General features: G+C 36.1%; 1 protein-coding gene across 5 annotated transcripts in view; it reads right to left on the bottom strand.

Annotated features, from left to right (window-relative positions):
* Positions 1 to 26,218, bottom strand: part of HIBCH (3-hydroxyisobutyryl-CoA hydrolase) — a 38,684-nt gene that overhangs the window by 11,892 nt on the left and 574 nt on the right. For 4 of the 5 annotated variants that reach the window (XM_085585305.1, XM_085585308.1, XM_085585307.1 and 1 more), the window contains 10 exons: positions 25,582 to 25,624; positions 24,622 to 24,762; positions 23,573 to 23,657; positions 22,579 to 22,659; positions 20,554 to 20,606; positions 8,195 to 8,273; positions 3,888 to 4,033; positions 3,131 to 3,217; positions 1,918 to 1,976; positions 1,136 to 1,217 (listed from right to left, as the gene is read on the bottom strand). In XM_085585305.1, the coding sequence (XP_085441431.1) occupies positions 1,136 to 1,217; positions 1,918 to 1,976; positions 3,131 to 3,217; positions 3,888 to 4,033; positions 8,195 to 8,273; positions 20,554 to 20,606; positions 22,579 to 22,659; positions 23,573 to 23,657; positions 24,622 to 24,759 (810 nt within the window). In that variant the 5' untranslated portion in view covers positions 24,760 to 24,762; positions 25,582 to 25,624. The remainder of the gene's footprint in view (positions 1 to 1,135; positions 1,218 to 1,917; positions 1,977 to 3,130; positions 3,218 to 3,887; positions 4,034 to 8,194; positions 8,274 to 20,553; positions 20,607 to 22,578; positions 22,660 to 23,572; positions 23,658 to 24,621; positions 24,763 to 25,581; positions 25,625 to 26,218) is intronic. The other variant, XM_085585306.1, reaches the window with a different exon arrangement.

The following is a 26,218-nucleotide window of genomic DNA, read 5'->3' as shown; positions in this document are numbered from 1 at the left end:
TCTGAATTAAAAATGTTAAACAAATATACTATAATAAACAATAAGGCAAAAGAACAAATAATTCTTTGTTGTTTTCAACAACCACTGTACCTAATCAATAAAATATGAACAGATAGTATTTTTATTCTGGCACCAACCCTTTGACTGTTTTATTCAATGAAACTTGGAATACTAGGGGAAAAAAATCAACTTTCCCTTTTATTCAATTTTGCTTTTATAAGACATATGCTAAACTTCTTGCACCGTACTAGATGTACTGATTGGCACAAAGATAGTCTTAGAAGTTCCTTTCTCAAAAACTGGTTGAGAGTTCCAGTGACATTTTGAATTATTTTTTTTTTTTAAGTGACTGGTGCCTAATGTGAATACTACCTTATAAAATTCCTTCTACTCATATCAAAGTCAGAGATGATGGATGTTTTATTTTACTATGAAAGGAGGATTTCTTCTGTGAGCTGTAACTAAAGTAAAACAACCCTTTTGTTGGAGGAACGCTTCAGTTCTATCCAGTTGGAATATTTCACTAGCTCCAAACAAAACTTTTACAAAGCACCTGAACAAAGATACTTCAAAGGAAAAAAAATAAAATACACATATTATTTATAAATTAATGTAAGTTGCTTCTTGCTTCTGAGGCTGAAGTATGAATTATGTGTGTAGCACTGCTGCACGTTTTTTGAGTCATGACTAGATGCAACATTCAGAAATGCATTAGATCAAAAAATATTTTGTAATTATAAATTTTTTTGCTGTTTACCCAAATGAGATATCTGGAATGGAAGAAAAGCAACAACACTGTTCTGGCACTGTTTTATTCCAAACCTTGAAAATATAATAAGCTATAAAGGGAATACTTGTTCCCAACAACCCCCTGACTGTGGGGAGGAGGGAAAAAAAGGGAGTTTGGTTTTTTTACTAAATTACAGTTTTATGCACCATATGATGGTGCTCACACTGTGTGATTTTACAGGACTACCCTTGTCTGAGTAGAACTACTGAGAATCCCTCAGGACTGTGTGTGAAAACCTGAGTCTCTCAGTCCAAAGCCCTATTGGGTAACTAAAGTTTGCCCTATGATAAGAAACCATAAAACCAGACTTAAAATCTCTAACAAAAATTACATAGAAGACTTTACCTCTAGCTGCTTCATGGCAAAAGGAGAACCATCTTGCTTTAACTTTTTAACAATTTCTTCCATACTATTTGCTGAAAAAAGACTAGAAGAAAAAAAATCAGTTAACAAGCTGCTTCAGTCTCTGTTTTACCTTTGCAGGGTCAGTAACACATCAGAAACAGAGCACAACCAGCTGATTTGGCTTTTCTTAGTAATGTCTTCCATGTTGCTCAGTAGTGTTTCATTCGACTTTACTAACAAACTATGGTATTTATCTATAAACTTCAATTACTACCATCAGTCTTAGCTGTATTTTGTAACATGGCAAATCTTTAGCTATCAGCTCCATTCTACTGATTTGGTGTCAGCATCTTTTATCTCTAAATGTAGTTACTGCCATCCTTCTTGCAGAGATTTAGCTCTTTCTTATCACTCTCACTTATTTCTCCTTTCCTTAAGTTCCAAGCTGTCACAGAAATGGCCTTTACCCATTGAGTCCTGGAAATGTGCTAGGTAACATTTCCTGTTTAATGGAACAGTTACTCTCATAAATTCTCATCCAGTATTGACAGAAAATGTTCATTTTAATGTGCCATAGGCTATGAATCAGACTAGTTTGTCCAAGTATTTAATGTAGTGATAAGTGAAACATTTAGTGAGCTTTAGCTAAAGCTTTCTAAAGACAAAATGTTACTTAAACTTGGAGGCAATTTCTCTCACCTTATCTGTGAAATACTGTTACTAGATTTAACTTCATGTTCTCTACCCACAAGAATAAAATATTTTAAAATAATGGTGAATACCTGTTAATCTTCTCCATATGTTCATGAAGAGCAAACTCCTTTTCTTGATCAATTGTGCACTATTTTAAAAGTAAGTACATATTTTACTTGGTTTTACTTGGTAATTTTAGACTGAAAATTGTATAAAAAAATTTCAGTGACTTATGTTCCAGAAATACCTTATCATAAACTGAACTCCTCATGTTCATAAGACAGTGCAATTTTTAATGAATTAAAATTTTGCAGTGAGTATATATGAACTTGGCACTATCCTATGAATGTTAAAGATGTTGCCTCATACTGCAGGGCTTGCTCTGAGCTACTATGTATGCATGTTGTCTGGGTGATTATCTTGTACAAAAGTAATTCTGATTATTCTATCAAAACACTTCTGTGCAATACACTAGAAAACGTGCAGATAAATCTTGAGATTGTTTTTAAAAACAACCTTGCATTTTCTTTAAAATATACAGACCTATGTTTAGGCTTTTTTAATGACCAAAAAAAAAAGGGGCATTTCTCTTCCTTCTCTTTTCTATGTCATTTAACAAAATTTTATTTAGGCACACAAAGTGTGTGATAGATCCATCAGCCTTCTGTAGGAAGGGTGTCAAATGTTTCACATCTTCTGGCATTAAGGGGTTTAAGACATAAGCAGATGTTTCAGGAACAGCAGCTGAAGCTGAAAAGGTTCCCTGGCATTTCAGCTCTGATAACTAAAAATACAGTTTCCTTTTCCATTCAGTGTAATCTTGTAAAGCAGAATACTGCAACATATAATCACTCCTATTTCACAGCGTTCTGTTTTGTCAAAATAATCAGTACTATGATGTAAATTAGCTTATCCCATTTATTTTTCCAATTAATCTTATTTATGAACTTAGTAAGTACAAAATAGAAATAACAAGAGTAGAGACAGCTCATTTGAAAGCTGAAAAACAGCAGAGTAATAGACTGAGTAACATTGAATACTAGTTTGACTCTAGAGGTTTTCTTTTGAAAGAGAACTGCAATGCACATCAAAAGAGTTAAAACAGCCACTGATTGTAAAGGCAAAACCTTTTATTTTCATGCCCATTGTTACATGGGCTAACACAAATATTATGGAGACAGTGCAGTGAGTTTGGAAACTCATTATTTTCAAACATAGAAAAAGATAATCAGTAACATGGATAAAAAGATAATGTCTACATATATTCAACAATTTTGCTTGATTTCAGTAATTTCAGATTACCTTCATGTGGTAAGAGTTCAATAAATCTGCAATTTTTTCTTTTGAAGGAGATTTCAGTGCTATCAGGTCTTTCTCCAAGGCAGGTAGCTGTTAAAAATAAGATTTAATTACAAGTAAGCAAATCAAAACATGCAACTTGAGTTATTACTATGGTAATAGTATGATATACATATATAAATACTCCCTCATCCTCCCCAGCTTTGACAGACCCTAAAGGAGTACAAAGCAAACAACACAAGGAGACAGAGTTCATGTGTCAGTGTTGAACTACTCCAATTCCATTATGTCTGCAGTGACCAGCAAAGAACTGCTTCCCAAGCAGCCCCCCAAAGCAGTGCTACAGCTGCAGCAGGTAAAGCCAGGCTGTGCCAGCCTGAGAGGAAAGAAAATTTTAATGGAGCGTTGCCTTCACTGCAAACTCTGCAGGTGTATTAATCTCTAGTTTCATACACTGTTGTTTAAATGGCAAATTTTTTTAAGCAACTTCATTCTGCTGAGTAGATCATGCCCTTCCAACAGTGGAATTGTAAAAACAGCACCATTTGCTCCTTCCTTCAAGCAAAGCTGTCACCAGCTGGCAAGTGTTAGAAGGACAGCTTGAGGGTGTCTCACCATCCCTGCTGGCAGGGCATGGCCAGCTCACGTAAGTGCACCTCTGCAGACACCTGTGTTGGTAGCAGGGTATTGGGGTGCTGAAACCCCAAAGCTCTCAGTGTGGCTGTGGGCTGTGCCCTGGCCAGCACTGTTGGCACGTTACCTTCTCAGATTCTACAAAATGCGTAGCGATGCCAACTCTGAGCACGTCCCTTCCCTTCAGCCTGCATCCTGTCAGCGCGAGGTAATAGCCAAGCTTTCCTGAGAGCCTTGGCAAGAAATACCCTCCACCTACATCGGGGAAAAGGCCTGCAATAAACAACACAAAACAAAAGTGAAGGGAGGAGCTCTTGTACTAATCATCACTAGCAGCAATTTTTTCTTGTCTCGCTTTCATCTTCCTTACAGAGGCACAGCAACCTTGCCCAAATTTCTCCTTGACTTGACTTGACATTTCTGGCATCAAAACCCTTCCTAAAAGCAAACTCTTGAACACTTTCCAAACTTCATCCTTCCTACTGGCACATACTTTGCAAACATATACCAAAGAAGAATATTTATTCTACTTGCCAACAACTTCAGACAATTTTAGGTGCTTGAAAAATCAAGTGTGTTCTCAGAAAGGAAATAGAAGTGACTCAAAGAATTGTGAAATAATTTGTGCAAGCTCAAACTGGATGCTGCTTTTTCACTGAAATCTTTTATTATGATAAAAATATTAAACACTAATGCAGTGCCTCTTGCACAGCTTAGTTTGAACAAATCTGGGGGCTGAGAATTCAATAATAGTTCAACAATATGGCCAGGGTCTTCCTGAAAGTGGAGGCACAAGATGCTGACTTAGTACTTGGCCCTTTGCCAGGATTGTGACTAAGCTAATATTAAAAAATAATATTAATCTCTCCAGAGTTTAGTAACTCTCTTATATACTTTTTAAAATCTACAGATTAGGGTAAATTTTAAAATAATTTAAAGCTGTAACTAGAGTTTTAAATACTTTTAAAATCTGTACTGGAAAGTATCTACCTTCTGTTATACAAATTGCTCACCAAAAATAAATTTAAATATCTTTTTAAACATACTTAAACTTGAGAAAACTTTAGTTTAGCTATTGATTTCAGTATTGAGATTGATTCAGTATTTAGTCTTGGTTTCAGAAATCTGAATGCATAGAAGCAGGGTCCAGTTACTACCTTGAAATCACACCAATAGTGCATTCATGAAACTGAAAGTCTTTTAAAGAAATTAAAGGTGTTGTGGGTTTTTTTTTTCCACTTCAGAGAATGAATCATGAAAATAAATAGAATACAAATGAGCAATAAGAAACTTGTAAGATAGTTGTCAAAGAAGAGGTAATAACTGGGAAAATTCATAAGGAGTTTAAATGGGGTTCTGATAGCAGATGGTAATTTTTCACTCACATGTAATTACTTTTGTTCACAAAAGTCAATGTATATGTTATAGAAAGACCATATTCCAAGTATTTTGAGACATTGAGAAATTAGTGCTCCCTGAATAGTCCCCCGCCTTGGATGGAATAAGGGGAGGTTTCTTCCAGAAGAAGAAACTGCTGTTTAGTGTTTCCCTCTTAATAATCTTCATATCTAACCCAACTCAGCTTTTCTCTGCTGGCTCCCTCTTGGTCTTTTTTTTGTTCTGCTGCTTCTAATACATCAAAAGGTTGGGTTTAGGAGTCACTTCCTATCAGTTACAGCTGTAGTATTCTATTCCCACTGATGTGTGTGCTGTCATTAATTGATTTATTCCTCATCTCCCAGGCTACTGAGACATACAACTCTTCTGAAATCCGGAATGCCTTGCCGATACCCTTTAAAAGCCCTGAGCTGTATTAACTCAAATTCACCACTTACCTTTTTTTTATCTGTACTCACATTCTCAAAGTCTATTCTACATTTTACCTTCTCAGCTTGAGCTATCACAACAGTGATTACAAGACTTCATGTTTCTATTCATCTGTCTCCCCTCGGATATCCTTCTACTGCAATAAAAAAACCAAACCCAACCTCATTTGAAAGTAAAACCTATCTTAAAAATGCCCTCCAAAGCAAAAAGGCAATTACATTATTCTCTCCATCCACCAGAACAACAACAGCAACATTTTTTTTTCTTTCTGCTGTAGTTAAAATAATACTAATGCTGGACTACTGCTCCCCCTACACTCCAGCACATTTCCAGAGGAAAAACATCTTTCTACTGGGATCCATAGTGTCCTTCCACTTGGCCATACATAGGAAATCAGTTCTACAAAAACTGTGAAGTTGATTAGGTTAAGTAGCTTTAGAGTCAAATAAACCTAAATTGAATGAAGGTTTCTTTAATTAAGGAATTTACAAACAGGATTAGCGAAGGTCTTCCTAATCCACTTTAAACTTACTTGGTTGCATAGTCTGCTATAGCTTCTACTGCATCCTTTTCAATGTTCCTGTCTTCCTTTTTCTCTTGTTTTTTCTCCTCTTGTCCATGTTCTACAGATTACTTTTCTCTCCATAGCACTTCCCATATGTTTCTCTTTGCTGCTGGGGTTGTCTTAATGCATTCCATACCTGATTTTTGGTTTTTAGTTAGCATTCAGCAATCATTTCCCGATTTCCCAGTGAAATAAGAGAAGAGCTGTGTTACTGCTGGGCTGCCCAGGCCATGAGCCTATGCCTGTACTGCTGACTTGCAGCCTGTGCCCTGACACAGCTGCTGTAATCCCAAAGGTGCAACTCTGCATATGCCAAGCAGAAGAAAGGCAGTGCTGCCACATTCTTACCTTGTCTGGCACAGGGGGTTGGGAATTTATTAGTATTGACTTCTAGAGAGCTAAAAACTTAGCAGAGATATGCAAGAGAGTATCCATTATTAGAGTAACAACACCTCAAAGCCCATACCTTATTCTTTCATCCTTTGCTCTCCCCACCAGTGGTTTTTCCACACCTTCCTACTTCTGTGCTGCTTTTCAATGCTTTATCTTATCTATATAGAACTCCTACAGTCTAGAACTGCATTTTCTTTCTATTTGCTAAATGGCATATTTATCTACATCCTTTTATTTATGGTGCTGTACAAATGCAGAATAATTGTGTGAAAACAGAGCAGCTGAATGAATGCTTTGTTTTCACTTCACAGCAAAGGTGTCATGCCTACTGAAATAAGTGAGCACATGAAAAAAAGAAATTAATACAGTATCTAGAGAACCAGACATTTTAAACACACCCCACAGAGATCAAAACAGCTAAGCCTTTAAATCCAAACAGATTTCAGTGGTTTTATTTCTAAGTGATCCTAAAAGGGGTTTAATTACTTTCTTTCCTAAGCAAGTTCTAAGCTTTTCCTTCATGTCTTCACAGTCTATTTTTGTTTAAATAACTCCTTGTCAACACAATAAATCTGTGTAAAGTATATAGTTCTTGTTAATATAAAACTACTCATATCTTCACCTTTGAAGAAAGTGAAAGTGCTTTTATTATTAGAGTCATTTCATACAGCAATGAACCTCTGTTTAGTTCAAAAAATACAAATTGTTTACTTCAAATGGTTTTCATATACAACAACTGATTATTAACTTCAAAGCTTAGAAAACTCATGTTGTATTAAAGCTTAAGTTTAGTTTACTAAGCTTTTCCTCAGCAATAAAACAATCCTTGGAGGGCTGAAGTAGTTTTTGGTTTTTTTCATCCCAACTTTACTTGTTCAGAAAAATTACATTACATTTATCAGCTAGCAGGAATTGTACTAATATTTCTCCCAGGAATTAAAATGGTAATGAGCTTGCTTGTATTTGGGTGTTTTTTTATATTTTATTGTGCTTGACAGTCGCATCAGGAGAGTTCCCTTTAATATGACTCGTTTTTCTTGGGCCATACCTGTATCTTTATGTAGCTCTGGGATATATTTCTTTTTTGTACCTCTCAGAATTGACAAACTGTAGGATCAAACATTAGAAAACAAGGTACATGTTGCTGTTTGAAACAAAAAAAGGTGACACTGAAGACACTGTGATCTTGCCTAGGCACAATCTGTGCACAGTTGTAATGGGTCCACATTAATAATCTCTACAAGAAAAGCTGGAATTCCAAAATCTGTCTCAGTAACATTGCAGAGCAGCTTGTGGTACACCCAATTTGACTCATACCGAGTTCCCAATGTAAAGCTGGTGTACCTGCACTGGGAGCTTAAGACTTTATCTGTCCCCATCTGAAGCAAGACTCAGTTATTTTTAAAAAGTTTTCTGCTGACAGCCTTTGTGTCAGTCTCCACAGTCAAGAGGCTCAATGATCAACTCCCAGAATACAGATAAGTTTTGATAATTTAACAGAAAGTACTTTCCATATACGGGCATCTCCAGTTCCCTTTTAAATTTCTTTCCCTACCACCAAAGCATTCAGTCACAGACATTTCACACTGACTACACAGACAGTGAAACCCTAAACAAGTTAACATTTGATAATTTCTTAAAATACTTACCTATTGCTGTTTCTGGCATGGCAAAAACAGTCTTTTCTGTAGCAACTCGAAAATGGCCATGGACTGAGACACCAACTCCCTATACAGGAAAAGGACACAGTTATAAAATTACTGGTAAAAATAATCATAACCACAATTATTGTTATGATTAATCATAAAAATAACAAAAATAATAATTCTATGTAACATATCTCTTGCTTTGCTTTATAATTTAAATAATATTAGATTTACCATGTGCAGCCCAACAAAATATTAAAAGGCCTTCTATGGTTCAAACACCAATAAAGCATCGTATTATCTTCATCATTTGACTGAAATAGCTTTTTCTATGCTTTGAAGGATGGGTGAGTCATACAGAGAATAACTTCAAAAAATCATGATTGTTATCTCCACTGGACTACTAAGAGAGTTGACATCCTTTTGCTAATGTTACTCCATTTATAATTTTTGCACGTACTTCAAATCACCACCAAAAAAAAACCCCAATACTTTTGAAAAATACATAAATTTCACAAAGTTGTCATCCTAATACTTTCAAAAGAATTAATAATTAACTATTCTTCTAATGTGATAATTATCTACATTATAAACACAGAAGTATTTCAAGAAGAAAAAGCCTTCAGCATTATTGATTCAAATTCAAAATACATGGTTAGAATCTAATTTTTTAGCCTCAGCAGTTGTGTTCACTAAGTCAGTAATAGTATTCACATTTCTAAGTATCTAGCACAATTCTGTAGCAGCCTGTCATGATTACACCCTTCCCTCAAAAGCAGAAGAGTTTCTGCTATTGTCTATGCCAGATTTAGGTAGTAAGCAGCAGCAAGGCCCAATTAAAAAAAATCACTTTGCCCAAAATGAATTTAATTTAGATAAGTCTTCAACAGGCAAACTGACAAATAAAACAAAAATATTTAATGTAATCCAAGAATACTTAGATTATAGGGCACAACCACAACATACATATTAAGGTTTCATTTCTCAAAGGTTACCTACATTCTACTTGGCAGTAGAATAAGTGTTTGATCCTATCTGGAGACAAGACCCTCTGCTCAATAATTCACAAATAGTTATTTCACACAAATATTCTCTCTTTCATCATTTCCACCATTTCAGTTTACTTCCCTTCCTCACTGTTAATTTCCCCCTTGCTCAGACCTCCCAGCCATCCATGTTTCATGTTAGAATTAAGATATCTTAAAAATCACTGGCCAAAAGAAGCCAGTGTCTGATGAGGATATAATAGATTTTAAATAACATTTTAATTGTTCAAATACTAGAAAAAGGGTATTTTACCAAACTAAGGCTATTAGTCTTCACAAATATCTTCACAGTATTTCATACTTCTCATCAAAAACAGTGGGATTAATTGGGTGATACTTCCTTAGACAAGCAGTATCTATTTGACACATTTTTAAGGTAAGAGTAGAACTTCTTTTTCTTCTGCTTACTCTCCTACAATTCCACCCAAGAAGAAATTAATTTATTCCATTAGGGTGATACACAACTAAATCTGAAAATATTTTCAAGTTTCTTCTGTGTAATGACTATCTGCCACTCTCAGGTTTTAATATAGACGCATGAACTTTTTAAGATTCCAGTTTAATTTCCTGAGAAATGCACCCATAGGGTGAGTGGTTATCAAACTCAATTTTATATTCAGGAGCTAAGCCAAATGTATTCACAGGAAGCACTGCTGTTCCAAGGAGGCAAACACGATTTGAGCAAACATCTGAAACTTATTTGCATGGGGCAAAACCTTATGTCTAGCCTCTTATCTGTCCTTTAGCCCTTTCCCTAGCAGGTAGGTCTCACCTGAGCAGCAGCAAGAGCCATGGGAGTGTGTTTAGCTGGCCTGAAAATGCACAGCTGTGTGTAAAGCTGAGTTCACTCCTAAAACAGCTCCAGAACGCTTAAATTAAATGGAAATGTGACTTCATCACTTCCAACTTCTTTAATGCCATAATAGCATATTTCCACTGCATTAAGAAAAGCCTGCTGTTATTTTTATGCATGTTCAGCAATAAGGATGACTTTTTTCTAAAGATAATGAAATAACAATCATGCCCACTTCGGTCTTTCTAATGCTTAAATTAGTATTTTCTAATCCCATATCTAAAAATACAAATACCATCTATCGCAAAGCATTTTTTCTGGCTTGTTTTCTTGAGAATCATAATTTTGTTTAAGAAATCAAATTTTCGGCTTGAGTATAAAGATTCGAGTGTGAATTCCATGAAGAGAGCTTCTCTTCCAAGCTTGTTCTTTTTTTAGAGTGATAAAAATAAATGTCGGGTTCTAATAATAGAAAGCTGAAAGATGTAATTTTCTTTTGAAAGAAGTAATTAAATCAGCTTTCACTTTCTCAAGTGCTTTAGCCATAATTGGATTTGTTTCTAGATAGCCTTCAAGTTTTGTACAGCCTTATTTCAGATGTCTATTTAAGAGACTAAAAATGTATTTTCTTTGTATTCATTATAAAGAAAGAGGTACAAATATGTTCTTACTTCTTTGAAGATCATTCCTAAATAATCCAGTATTGAGATAAAATTTTGAAAGAAAAATTATTTAATGGTACAAATCCCAGTAACTTCTTTACTGGTGTTCATATGCTTTTTTTGATTATTGGTAACTTCCCAAATGGTTGACATACCACTGCACATTTAACCTTCTAGAACTAACACAGAGGACAGATACTCACTAGATTAATATATTCTATGGAAAGAACAAACCAATCAGAGTCTAAATTCATTCCTTTTTCATTTCTGGATTTTCTAATTTTATTTTGTTTTCATTTACCTGAACTCTTACACAGCTAGAGTCCCCCCTAGGAGGCCCTTCACACCATTAAAAATCTTTTGTGTTCACTTCACTAGGTACTTCTAGTATTTACACATAGAAGTCTTAACACTCTAATATCTTTATTAAAATACACTTTATTCTGCACTGTCAGAGTTCTACTTTTCATGATCTTATATACTAAAGCTGATGTTTTCCTTCAGATTTCTCCAAGGTAATACACTCCCATGGTCAATCAGGCTTTTACTGTTGGAAACTTCTTTTTCCACTGGCAGCTGAATTTTGTAAAGGGTACTTGAAGAATGAGAATAGAAGTTAAGGAGAATAAAACTAAGCAACCAATTTAAACTACTGGGCTGGTTTTGGGTGAGATAGAGTTAATTTTCTTCACAGGAGCTTCTTCATAGCAAGGGGCTGTGTTAGTCTCAGCATGCCTCAGGGAGGCACATCATTTTACAGGCAGTTCAGTCTGAATTCATCAACAAGCTTGAAAAAAATAATGTAGAGTATCTGAATTTTACTTCCCATACAACACTGCCCACTCAGCAGTGTACTTCAAAATTCATTATGTGACTGTCTATAGAAACTTTATAATTTATTACCTTTTTTTTTCTCATGATGGACACAGAACCTTATTACAAGTATTTTTCTAATGGAAAACAACATAACCAACAGGTGCAGAAATGAAATACAACTACTGTGACTCTTCTGTGTCCCAAAGGCTGTATTATCTTAAATTGTGAAAGACCCACATTTAGTAAATCAAAGAATTTAGAAATGTTATTCAGAAATTGAGGGCAACCACAACAGAGAACTATACAGAGGGAAGTAAATAGTCCCTTCCTGGTCACATACAGAAAAGCAGACCTGTGTCACAGCAAAACCACACATCACACTTGGCTATTTACTACATAATCTAACTCGCACTGTAAAAGAATGCTGCCTAGGAATGCTTAGGCAACACAATAACAGAAACATAAATAGAAAAGGTCTTCAGAGATGTTGCTTGTATCACCTTCACCAGGCTGGTAAATAATTTTTAGCTGTTTGAGCAAGCAATGTTATGATAATAACAATACTGACTGCAGTGAAAGTCCTTTTGTAACAGCTCCCATCAAGTGACTACACTTCCTACATTTTTAACTGCATGAGAATAGCTTCTGGTAGAGCTAGAACCCAAAAGAAATGTAGCAATCAATTGAGCATCAATGAGCATAACACAACAAAGGGCAAATATGTCTGCATACAAATGTGCAAAAATAGCCAAGGTGCAGCAGAAATGTTTTCAAAGGCAAAGCAAGTGAGTGGAATTGATTCAGGAAGCAGCAGGAGCTTATAGCTACAGTGGATCAAAAATCATGGATGTAAGAGCATTACCCCCTGCATCCAGACACAATGAATCTTAAACTGAATCAAAATTAATCTTTGTTTATCATTAATGTTATGGCCCACTCCAAAGAGTATAATCCATTTTCATCTGTAGATATGAACAGATAAGATGACATAGTGAGCCAGAGCAATGCTGTGTCACAGATCAATCTGGACACAGAATATCACCTTCTTTGGCTGCTGGCATATAAATCGACTCTAACAAGTGTTTTAAAAATATCATTAAAAACAGTGGGTATTGTGAATGTTTCAATAATTTAGTGTGGTATTTCAAAACATAGAATATTTATGTTATACAATTTAAATATAAAATATTTCTTTCCATATGCTGATTATGTATTAGAGAGTCTCAGTTCAAATTGCTACAGACACATAGAAGCAAGCTGACTGGAGACAGATCATCTCTAGTAATATCTGATGGCTCAGACTTGTTCTTCTGTCCCCTAAGTATGTATACAAATTGATCCAACCACATGAGTCGTAATCATTTAGATCAGGTTCTTCTTAGAGAAACTTGGAGAAAAGGACACAAAGGCCATTCTATGCACCAATGCTGTTACAGTGAGCTACAGTGAGTGTACTCTATCAACTAGATTTAGATTGATATTTTAAAATCCCTAGTTTTCAGTCATCACAAATAATTATTACTAGGGTAGCTATCATAATCTGCACAATTTTTATAGATACAAGACCTGTGCTGCAATAGAAAGGAAAGAGAAGATGTAAGAAGACCTGAATCTGAAAAGCCTATAGCTCTTAATTAGTAACAAGTGCAACTTTTTCTGGTTTTACATTTGAAAGTATTCTTTTTATCCCAGTTTTGTTTCTTTACACATAACTGGCCATCTGTATTCAGAAAAAAAGGATACCAAATGAGGCTTTTTTTTTGTTTCCAAAATTCTGGAAGAGACTCTCCCCTTGTCCCTCTGTATCACCTAAAAATGTACCAAATGCAAGAAATCTCTATGTCCAGCTCATCAAAACTTGATGTCTGCAGGGGAGGGTAGGCAAGTGGGAGGGAGCCTGTTCCAACTCCACCTTGCATCAGTGCATAGCTGAGCTTTTAGGTTTTATCTTAAAATTGAAGAAACACTTCTTGTTCTTAAAGATAGGTACATGCATCAGAGCTTTATTAAACAGTGGCACAGTTATTTGGGATAACAGGAGTGAATCCAGAGGATTTCTGTAATAATGTTCTATTTAGCTGAAAAAAGTGCTTGGAAAGTGTAAGACAGATTGAAAGTCTTACAACTCAAGGGAAAAATGAGCAATCAAATTTGTCAGAAATTGAGGAAAATGAGCAGAAATATGAAAGAAGGGAGAAGCAGGCAAAGATAATTCCCTTTAGAACATTTACTCCTTAATCTATAATAAAGGGGAGGGAAATAATGAGATAACTCTCAATATGAGGCTAGGTAGGTACACAAAGGCCTAGAATTAGAGAATTAGAGAGACTTTCAGCATGCAAGAGTCTGGCATTAAATGTAAAGAACAAATCTGCAGAGAAGCCAGCAAAATCTCAGTCATTGTAGAGTAAGGAGAGGGAGAGAAAAGGAGTTTTACTTACTGTACCAGTACTGCGCTATAATTTAAAATACTTGTATCCAAGACGGTGCTTTATGATTCCCTTTGGGGAATAACATCATGTGCAAATGATTGAGCATTCAGTGGTTCAGTCTGTTGATCTCAAGAGCTAATGACGTTCTAGTCTGATTAGCCACAAAATGAAGAGCATCATTTATCCCTGGGATCATACACCAGAGCCGAGCAGGCAGAGCAGCATGGCCAGATGGCAAAGAGACTGGAACAGCAGCAAGGAGTGAACCCTTTCTTAGGATTACCTCAGCATTGTTTTCTGCAACCCATGTTTCAGGAGGTAAGTGGTGCACAAGTCAATCTCAAAACTATTTGTACTTGCAAAATCTGTATTCTATTTCACAGTAAAAGCTGCCTTCAGCTTTGAAGCACTGGCAACAAAAGAGGCCACAAGCTTCTCTGTGGTACACAGGCAAGGGGGGAGGAGGACAGGCAGAGAGAGAACTGGAAAGCAGCTTATCTAGGTTTAGTATGACAATTACTTTTACTTCAGGGCAGATTTTAGAGTGTAAATTAAAACAAAACCAAAGATGTTCCAAAGCGTCGCAGCTGACAAAAGAGGCATGACATACTTACAAAAAGGAAGTAAAAGAATAAGAATCAGAAGTCCCAAGAAGTACTGACATTTCTAGGTTCCAGTTTCCTAGCTTTAAAAAGGGCTACAAAGGGGTAATAATGTCCATTACAATAGCTAAGTACTATGTAAAATCATAGCATTTCATGAGCTTTCATATGCTGCAGTTAGTCAACCTGAGCCCCATATATATACATGAATATATGTATATTGATAACTATTAAGTAGAATTTCCATGATGTGCAATAAAATTTGCACCCCAAATTAAACCACAAATTAATAGCTTTGTTCTGTGAGCAATATCGACTTGAAAATGCACATTCCTGTAATTAAAAGTTGCATCACACATGGGCAAAAAAGTGAGATTTTATAGATAAGTTTAATCCTAATGTTTCCTAGTTTTCGAATGCTAGTCTCAAATGCTGCTATCTACACCTCTGAGTAGAAGTTACATGCACACAACTTATATGACTGGATCTATGTTGGTAGTGAAAGGAACATTCCTGAAGAGTTACAGCTACACAATCTGGATAAAAATGGGACAGGATAAAGACAGTTATTGGTCAGCTCAGCTCCTTTGTGTACTAAAATTCTATTGACTACAATGGATAACATACAAGCTTGCTTATGACATTACTACAAATTTACTTGAGAACAAATTTAATAAGAATTGTTGACCAAATCATGCTAAAGTGTAAATGTAGATGTTTGTAACTATTGGTAGAGGTGCCATCAGGTCCTGAGATCTGATTTACAAGAAAGGACAGATTGCTCTAACACTGTCAGCATCTGGAATGCTTTGCTAAAAATGAAATGGCACTAATGTGAAAAAGAACTAAAAGTAAGTATTAGGTACTGAGTTTACTCTTCTACTGCAACACTGATTTTGTATTCCAGAAGAGAAGATGCACAGGTAGATGCACAATAGAATTAGTATTTCCAAACCATGGAGTAGGTTCAGGAATTTGGCTGCACGGGTTTCTCTGGAACACCTGCATTACCCCTTGATTAAAATAACATCAGTCATTAAGCAGCATTCTGAGAAAGCTTCATATTTTGAACTGCAATGTTTGTGATGTCTCCCCATCCACAGCATTGCTTCCTTTCACAAACAAGCCAGGGAAGCACAACCTAGATGCAATCACTGGGAAATGGAGGGCACCATCCTCTGAAACAATATTAAGAGTTAGCAGCAGTTTGCAATAAAACTGAGAAGGTACCCCAGCTGAGGTCATGCAGAGCCAATCATTAATGAAACGGCATTTGACACCTGCATTATCTGCTTGGATGATGAAGTAACAAGGATATCTATAATTCACAGTTTACTTTTGGCAAAGGCAAACACTTTGAAGGGCAAGATTCAAAACCATCTCGCTTTGGAGAAACTAACAAAATGAAAATAACTACACTTAGGAAGGCGTAATCAAATACAGAGATGGTAAGTATGCTTCCCATGGAATAAATGCCTAGATGCTTTTCAGGGGCTTACAGCAACCATGCAATTAGTACAAGTAAGGCAGTGCTGTTGTGAAAAGAACTACTCTTATCTGTATCACACTACAGCAGTCTGCATCAGCAGGCAGCCAAAGGCTGAGGGGAGAACACTCAGCCTAGATTCATTACACCTGGGCAGCCTCATTAGCCCAGGGCCTCATAAGGCACTCAGGTTTCCTGACATTCAGAGAAATGGAGTACTTTGTTTTCCTTTCTATTCTTTGAAGAAAAGGGTGGTTCTGCAAAACTGACTCTGACAAATGACTTCAGTTCAAGAAAGAAGATTTAAAATTGATAAAAGGTAAGCAGTAAAGAAATGTGCTGTGATGGAAGTTTATGGTAGGCAAGGAGGAAAGAGGTGACAGTAATAGTTTTGGGAGTAAATAGAAGTGGTGGCAGTCTAGGACTGGATGCTTTCAAAACTGCTATTTACATGGATTATTTGTGACAGAATATCTCTGTAATATAGGGAGGATAATTATTCTGCTCTACTTGGAGCTGATGAATCCTCTAGCTAAAATATTGTCTAGTCTCTGGCAATAAACTGTAAAGTACACAAATGGGAGAGATTCCAGAGGATTGCAAGAAGACTAAAAGACTTAATCTATAAGAAAGGCTGAATAGCTATTGTTATCCCTATTAAAGAGAGAGGACTAGTAGCAAGGAATGCAAGTATCTCAAAATGTCCACAGGGAACTGTGATTAAGACTGGAATATGTTGATTACACATACTGAAGACTTACATTAGACACCAGGGAAACCAAGCTTGAAAGAATAACTAAACACTCAGGTGGCATATCTAGAAAAACCAGCATTCCTGCTGTTGGAGAGTTCCTAGTTCATTAGGTGAAAATCAGCTAGGCAGTCATCTAGCTCTATTTAATCCTAATGCTCCTCCCAGCTCTACACATCTGTAGATGTGTAACTTATGTCATTGTATTACAGGAGAGAATAACACTAAAACAGTTCTTAAGAAAATTCTACTGTCCAATAGTCACCCTAAAGAAACTCTAAGTAAATAACTTAGATGTAGACGCTCAGTGTAAGTAAAAGACCTTGCCTGAAGACCATACTGTCAGCTGTGGTGACAAAACTAAAGGAAAGCTACTCATGAACCCAAAGACCCAGTCACAGGTTGATATCTTCTCCCAGTCTGTATTCTTGAGGTCCTCCTCTAAGGAAAGATTAGAGGAGTCAGTCCTGTGTACTGCTATTGTTCTCACAAACTGGGCCCCACAATCTGAGGGAGTCAGAGATGGAAATTTGATCAGATTGCGAACTATATTAAAGAAAAACCTTCCCATTAATCTTCCTAAATGTGAAGATTGGAAAATGAGATGCATGGAATAACTCAAAGCACAGTGCTTTGCAAAGGATTTAAGACAGCAATTCTACCAAACTTTTTTCTGCATTCTGAAAATACTGTTTAAATATAAGTTAAAGTTAAAACCTACTTCCCCCATAGGAAGATATTTTTTTCATCCTACAACTAAAAGCGTAAATTTTCAAAGCAAGGCTAAAACAAACTTAGCAAACATGTTGCCTAAGGGGCCAGACTGAAAGATTAAATCCTGTAGAAAATGTCCAAGGCCAAGAATTCCTATGTTTGAGCAACACTCTTTACTCATCAGTAAAAAAATAAGCATTAGACAATAGGCCTGAAAGAGCAACAAGTTGCTTTTCACAAAGCAGAACATTCAACTGTGAAATCAGCTGCCAGAGGCCTCTCTGAACACCAAGCCTACTTATTGTCAAAAAGTATGAGATTTACGGAGAGGTGAGTGTGATTACTGATGGCTATTTAGCACTGTGGTTCTGAAATAAAGCCTGGCTCAGGAAGGTTTTAAATCCTGCATGCTCTAGTATATGATACTACAAAAAAGGGCACTTAATTCATGCTGTTACAGATTCTTCTATAAACTAAAATTAGTGACCTCTCCTCCTGAAAATGTATTTCTCATTTTGCAAAGCTCCTTAAGATTTTTTACAGATTTTTTAACTGTATTAAGTTATTCCAATGACCTTGACCATTTTCACCAACTTCCGAAGTCTATGCCCAATTTTTCTTTTTTTATTTTCTGTCAAATATTCTCCTTGAATTCCAAGCCAAATCATTGAAAAGCCACCACTCAGTCTGTCTAGTGCTTTATTTGGCTCTGAAACAGGTCACAAAAACAATTTTATGAATCTTTTTGTCTGTTAGACAATCTGATGCAGTAACTAATTTTGTGCCAAAGTTCTATTTAAAACCATAGCTTTGGCCTGATCTTATAAATCACCTATATTCATCTCCAAAGAACTTAAGACCCCGTGACTTTTCTACAACTGAGAAGACCAAACTCAGGACATCTTTTGCAGACAGTATTATTTTTAAAAGCCTCAAACATATGAATTTATTGTCAACTGCTCAGACACTTAATTTCAAGGAAAATAAATTTTACAGATAGAAACCAGGTAAATCTGAAGTAGTTTTTAGGAACCTGAGAGTGTGTGCCCAGTGTTTCTTTCAACAGTGCACATCCTTTAGCAGTAAATTGGTATTTATAATTCATTTCACTATTTTTCAGTAAGCTGCAGTCACCTTTGCTTCTAACAAATCTTTCTTACAAATTTGAACTTACTGCTCCAAATAAGGACAAAAAGATTGAAAGATACATTTATATTGAATATCAATTTTTGATGAACTACAGAACAGACAAGAAGGTGCTGAGAACAAGCTCCACAGCCCCATCTGTTGGCTAATGAAGCTCCCAAAACCATCCATCAGCCCCTAGCCAATAATGAAGTAGAACCAGTTTATTTTTTGGATAAAATTCCAGGTTTTACTATCTATGGCATCTGTGTACCAGTAGCAACTTTCACTATCCAAGCACATAGTAACTGAGTTTCTAACACACTTCTGTGATTTTTTTCACCTAGTTCCCCTAAATTAGGCTGCATACTTTCTGAGTCAAAATCTAATCCCCTACCACAAGTAAATATGCTACTTCTAGGATATGTTAAGTTGTCATTCAAACTCTAATGGCAGTTAAACTGTATCACAGTACCACTGAAATTTGGGTATCCTGCACTAAAATTTGATTATCCAAAATAAAGTTTCAGGCTAATTGCTATATTTAAAAAGCTCTTTAGAGGAAAGAGAATTCACAAAGAATATTAGTAATGCAGGATCATCTGACTCAATTATGGTCTTTTCATTCCAAAAATGCACTTTCCTTTCAAAGGACTAAACTCTATTCCTGCTCAGGCCACAGTCATAACAAGCCATCTGCAGGACCTTTAAAAAGATATTGGCTGCTGGGCAGTTTTGCTCATTCATAGCTTTCCATCCTATTATTCAAAAGTCCATAAAATAAATGGACTCCATACCTCTTGTCTACGAACCTTCAGGACTCCTATGGTCAATAAAGCAGTTTTTCTGCAAGAAGAGCTACAGAACCAGTCCCCTTTATGCTGGAAACAATATATGTATGCTAGGCTGGGGGGAACGGCTGTGAAGCTGAGATCTTTGGGGCTTGGTAGCAAAGAAGCAAACTGCAAGAGAGCTACTCTGTTTAAATCAAAAGCTGAGATGACCAAAACAGATAAATGAAATGCATAAGGACAGATGAAAAGGAAAGAGTCATGAGAGGTCATGAATCACATCTAGCTTTGACAAGCTTTATTTAAATAGATTCTACACCCATATCACAGGGACATGCTAGAAAACAATGCAAATCTAAGCAGTGGTGCAGCAGACAGGCTTCATAGTTAAACTCAGTGCTCAAAATAACTGAAGTTTATTTTAATCCACTCTCTAATATGGTGCCAATATAACCTACAGATGTGAAACTCACCAAAACAGAATTTTAGCATGTAAAAAAAGCACAGCATTGCCCTGTTAACTATCTACTTATGGTATTTACAGACAGCAATTGATTAAAAACTTATTAAAACTGAGTGTAACTATGTTGCTTTAGAAATAATGTGCAGCCCTGTGTGAGTTATGTGTGGAATCAGTATCCCAAAAATGATGTTTTAAAAGTACTACAGAGGTGAGAAAGTACATGCATTTCCAGATTATTTCTTGGAAAAATAGAGAACTCATAAATGTCTATTAAGGTATAGCTTAGAATTTTCCCAATTTTTCAAAGAGTTGCTCTTTAAATGTATTTTTATATAATTCTATTTTAATACACTTAGAATGGAGAACTGTTCTCAGATTTTGTATAATATATAAACTCCCCCTCGGTATTCTGAGAACCTTTGTAAGGGCTATTTCCCAGCAGTGAGTGGATTCTGCTCCTTTCCTAGAGCAAGCACTTGTATTAGCTAGGAAGGAACAGCAGAGGCCCTACAAGGGCAGCAGTGCACCCAGACAAGCGAGAGACAAAGGTTCAGATGGTGATGTTTGCTCTTCAATCGACAGGTTGGAAATGCCTTGTGTGCACTTCATTCAACACACAGACACTACGTGAGATGACTTTAAAGCAATCTATCAGGGATCACACCCAGGTCCTTAACTTACCCCTCCCATTGTGATGCCATCAATAAGTGCCACATATGGCTTCTTGCAGGTGCCTGTAAAAAATGTCAAGGAAAACAGTCACCCACCTTTTCCAAGAGTGGACCTGTGACTTGCTGCCACATGACAGGTTTCCCTACATCTTACTTCAGCAAGAGCAGCAGAAAGTAAATAGGAATTTAAGCAGTAATCATATTATCATCTTATAATGAAGGTACCGTATGTAATTCTTAAGTAATGATTTACTGGACCGTGAGTGCTGTAAGAGAACATTATACAACTAGCAAACATTGGACTGTTTGTTATGTGAGTACCTGACAGTTTAGCCAATATAAATAGCTTTGCCTGATGTTGGGACACAGCAGATGCCCTTTCACCCCCTCTTATAATCTGGATTAAGAGCACAGGGTGTGTTCCAGCCCTTCAATGCTTTATTACAAAGCCAGAAGTATGGGCAGGTTCCAGGCACAATGCGAGTATAAATTCTGCAATGCAGGCATGTTCTGTCATGGCAGCTCTTGCATACAACGCTGAACGTGGTGCAGGCAGGTTCAGATGACAATGTCCTGAATTACCAACGTCATCTGTTGGGGCCTTTAGAAGGCATAAAACTAAACCCTAATGGTTTCAATTACCATTCATGGAAAGACTCAGAACTTCACTGTGAATGAAACAGCTGCCTTGTATTCAGTGTTTTCGGGTCAGCCTTATAGTCCAAAAAGATTGCTCATACAGGTATCCTCTGCAACCCTGTTGAGAGTTTTTCTGTAACAACTATATAGAGCCTTGTTTTTAAAGTAATTATTTTAAAATGCAGTTCAATCCTTCAAATTAGTAGTTAGAAAATGTTAAGAGAACTGTATTTTGAACTTTGTTCTTACATGAACTTACAAGCTAATGCATAGGCTGTAGGTGCTACCCCCTGAACCAAATTTCTATGGCAGCAATCCTTTCCCATTGCAGTGCTGTGATAGCAGCTCCCTGCTGTATTTTTAAGTTGTAAAATGTAAGACATAAATAAATATTTTTAGCAGAAATCTCAGTCTTAAAGGAATATGGTCATACTAAAGCTAGAAAAAAATCTGGGTTTTGTAATTACATGCATTAGAGAGATTGAACACCTAATAATTCTTTAAAAAATTAAAAAAAGAAAACAGACTTTTAAGTTATGTACCCTTGCAACAGAATTGTCATCAAGTTCAACTGGAAAAGTAATATTATTTTTTCCCAACTATTAAAAACCTTGAAGTATTTTTTTGCCTTGTATTGGTGAAGAAAAGAAAGGTACATGACAAGCATGCTCAGTCCTGAAACTGTGTGAAACAAAGTAAAAAGAGCTTTTCAGGAATTACTCTAATAGCTGTGCTCTTCTGTCAAGGCAGGCAACACCACCTCTCCTCCTGTAGTGACTAACAGACTATTTTAGAACTCAGTTCAATTAAAATATATTTGGAGTAGTTTCTTCTCACCAAAACCTTCAACTCTTGACTTTTACCCTAAAGAATTAATATCCTTTTTTAATATGCTTTACTCTGGTAAACTTCACCCAATATCTTTGCAATAAACTAAGGCAGCTCACTCCTGAGGTAAACAGCCTTAGTCTTTCATGCAGTGTATTTAAATGGAAAGCCTTCATATAATTGAATCTTTTGCTTTCTGACTGAATATTAATGATTTTCCACACATCTATTTTTACCTCAGTTCTTCTTTGAAGCAGATCAATGATACTTAGAGCTGAACTGCAGTGTCTGCAGCTAAAACTAATTCTTCCACAGAGGAAATGGAACTAACCAGAACAATGGGATGGGATAAAATAGCTGTCACAATAACTTAAACAAAAGAAACATATTCTACATGCAAGGTATAAAAATGGGATATGTTACATTACTGGTATTGAACTTGGTAAAAAAAAAAATGACTACTTCTCTGATGTTACCACAGTCTTTAATAGATTATCAAAGAGATAAATTTGCATTTGAAGCCAGTGTAATGAAAAGTATACTGTTTCAGAAATTGCTAATAACATACCAATGGCATTGTTCAGCCTATATTCTCCTCTGAAGAAATCTTGTAACAGTTTATCTCCAACTTTCCCCGCTTCTGTGATGGCTTAAGAGAAATAAAAATTCTGAAGATAATTGTAAGCTTAATAGAAAACACAAGTAAAAGAAAATAATGCCTCATAAGTTGGGTCTTTTCCTACAGCAAATAGAGACATAATTAATCCTGCTTTATTATATTTGAGAAAATTTGCTCAAATTTAAATATGAACATAAGTCTTAAATTTGATTTAATGGTATTTTGCTGGAGACTGTCAAATACTTGTGAGAGTATGGTCCATTTTCTAACCCCTCCTAATGTCTAGTATTCATTTGTGATATTTTTCATAGCAACATTTAGAACTGTCACTTAAAACTGACTATATTAAAGACTTTAAATACTAAAAGTAAATTAGAGCATAACATAAAAACATAAAAATATATTGTTATACATTGTTATAACAATAACCTGTGCTGCTTGTTTACCTACAGTTTACAACAACTGCTAATTTTGACACTTTGGAGATTTCCTGCAGTTCACAGCTAAAAAAAATAATCACAGATACATTGATTACCCTTGTCAAATCTGTATCTAGCTATCTAAAACATTAGACACAAATTATCTAATACTATCAGAGCAACCTGTTAGGGCCCTTCAAATTTCTTAGAAAGAAGCTGTCAGTAATGAAAATCTTGGAAGAATAATGTAGAGACCAGAACCCTCTCCTGCCAGAATGACTGGCTGATATTATCAGTTATTCATAAAAATGTAATTTTTACTCTAATATACACTGTCCTGACAGTTGTCTCCTGACAAATACCTTAAATAGCATCTATACATCAAGGTGTCATAGGAGTCAGCGCAACTGATCTCTTACTCTTGTGTAGCAAGAATTTTTTACAAAAATTTTGTAAACAAAGGAAATCAACACAAAATAGTGATTTGGAAAGACATCAAATGTTTAAGTGAGGATAGTCCTTACCTCGGATGTCACCTCCAGCACAAAAAGCTTTTCCTCCAGTTCCCTTTATAATTATTAGAAAAGTTTCAGGATCTTGCTCCCACGTCTAAGAAGAAGTAAATATTTCCACATAAGACTAAAATCTGTGTAAATGCTTGTTCTTTTTATTGTCTGTAACTCTTATTCCACTTTTTCAAAAAGCAAGTCGAACCATACTTTAAAACATATTGCCTTAAACTGAAGTTTAAGATCTAAATGTCTTCCTGCCACTTCTGCATCCTATTCACCATGAGAGCAGAGACCAGCAGAGCTGCCTTTCCTGGGTCAGAAAAACACCTGTGCACAGCTCTCATCCTCTGAAGAAAGGCAGCACCCCACAAAACAGGGCCTGATAGAAATCAAAAACTATGATACCATTTCAGGCTGTGCTTCAAAAATGTCTAATAAACACCAAAAGGCATCAGACAATTACCCAACAAATATTGGTATCCAATGAATTTGACTTTGTGCATATGATAAATAGTATCATTAACTTAAAAGAGATTATTCTCGTGCTTAAAATCTCATGGTTCTTCACTAACTTGTAGAAACAGTGCCTCTAAATGCATGAGTTCTTATTTAAGGAATGACACTGACAGCCCCCTGCTTCCTAGTGGCTGGTATCATATTTTCAGCCATGCAGCCTCCCCACAAAACATGCACTCCATCAAGAGTCAACACCACTCTATGGGCTGAAATTTGTGCCAGCTGACCAGGTGGGTGCTGCCAAAAGGAACACACAAATGCTGAGCAGTGCTTGCTCTTAATTCAGTGCTGGTATTAACATGGATGTGGATTTACCTATGGAGATGCTAAATTTAACTCTGTCTGACAGCTTGTTTCTTTGATGTGTCTCCTCTTTCTAACTTGCTTGAAACTGCCTGGTTTTTCCCATGCTATAAATCTGAGCTCACTTTACTCACACAAACTTTCATCCTTTAAATCAGTACTCTAAGAAGTGTCTAACTGCATTTTAAAATTGGTTTCAAATAACATATGTATAGTGGATGGGTAGAAGTGGAGATACTAACCTTTATTTGAGGGTAAATTTGTTGGATCATAGACAGATTTAGTGCATTGAGAGCCTTGGGTCTATTCAAAGTTATTATTCCTGCAGCTCCTTTCTTTTCCAACAACACTTCTGCTGCAGAATCTGTCTGCTTAGACATTTTCTGTGCATGCAAAAACAAATAAATAAAGCAAATGCCATCAGTTAGGTAACCTGAGTAACGTATTTACAAAAGTGTTTAGGAAATATATTCTCTACACACTATCTAGGATCACAAAACACACATTCTGAAATTGCTTTTCCCACTGTACTTCTATTTGCAATTCCTAAACAGTTCTTTGGAAACTACTTTGAGTCCTTCAGAGTAATAAACCTCAGACAAGTTTTTGGACCACACATTGTTTTACAACAACATTTTGAGTCCAGTTAATTAAAATTTACAAAAGAAACAAACAAAAATCAAACAAAAAATTCCACACCCTACTGATAAAACACAAATCCATGGTTCCTTAAAACTGACATTCTGAAAATACTTGCAACAATTGGAACAATGACAGTTCCATATATCCTTACTAGTAGTTTGACACTGCAAACCCAAATGTACACCCTGCTTTGCCCTTAAGTAACTTTTAACAGTAGAAAACAAATACCCTGAACTATTTTCACACTCACAATGAGATGAATTTACAGAAGCTAAAACAGAAACTATCTATAAAATATCTATCTATAAAAATATCTATATATCTATAAAATAAAGAAATATCTAAAAAGTAAAGCCAAAACAATCAAGCTTTAATTTACACTATAATAGACACCTGCAACAAAGTGCTCAAAAGATGTGGGCAATACTATGCCTGGGCAATAACTGAGTGTTCAGAACCTCTGTGTGCAGACACATTAGAAGTTGCATGTGCTGTGTGCCTCAGGGGAGTGAGAGAGTCCTGAAAGCTTCCAAAGCAGTCAAACATGAGGCTGTCCTTACCAAATGCTGTAATATTACTTGCAGTCTGTTCAGTGCCCTCAGCCTGAAAAAGAAGCATTAAAAAAACAGCTAAAACCATAAACCAGCCACAGGACTTCCCAAATATCTGACTGCTGGGTTAAGCACAGCAGTGGCAGAAAAATTTGGGAACAAAACTGTTTTACATTCTCCTTATAAGAATCAATTAAATTACGGCAAAATTTTGCTGTTGAAACAGTTCAAAATTTTTTTGCTTACTAGTATATAAATAGCAGATACCAGTATCAGCTACTAATGTTTTCAAGTTAGGAGAAAATGCCAGGACAGAGGGGTTGGGGATATGATTGACACTCTGTGTCTTTTAAAGATTTACGGCCTTTTTGTGGGCACGTTTAAATGTTGACATTAAAAAAAAAAAAAAAAAAAAAAAAAGTTGTCAAAACTTTTGCCTATTTCCAAAAGCTTCAGTGACACAAAGCTGCCCTCGTGTGTACACATTTCATGTACATTGTGTAAGAGCTCGCAGAGTGCTCATACTTTTGTGGGTGACAGGAGGGACCCAAACTTCGTGAACACGCCACTCATTTGGAGCAGCGAGGCTGTAATTTATTCATGGCCACTGAGAAAGGCTGTGCTGGCCACACATCAGAGCTGCAGT

The sequence above is a fragment of the Lonchura striata genome, chromosome 7, assembly GCF_050655825.1.
Source record: "Lonchura striata isolate lonStrDom1 chromosome 7, ASM5065582v1, whole genome shotgun sequence".
NCBI lineage: Eukaryota > Metazoa > Chordata > Aves > Passeriformes > Estrildidae > Lonchura > Lonchura striata.
Note: the sequence above shows the minus strand (reverse complement) of the source record. Positions and strands in the feature narration are given on the sequence as shown.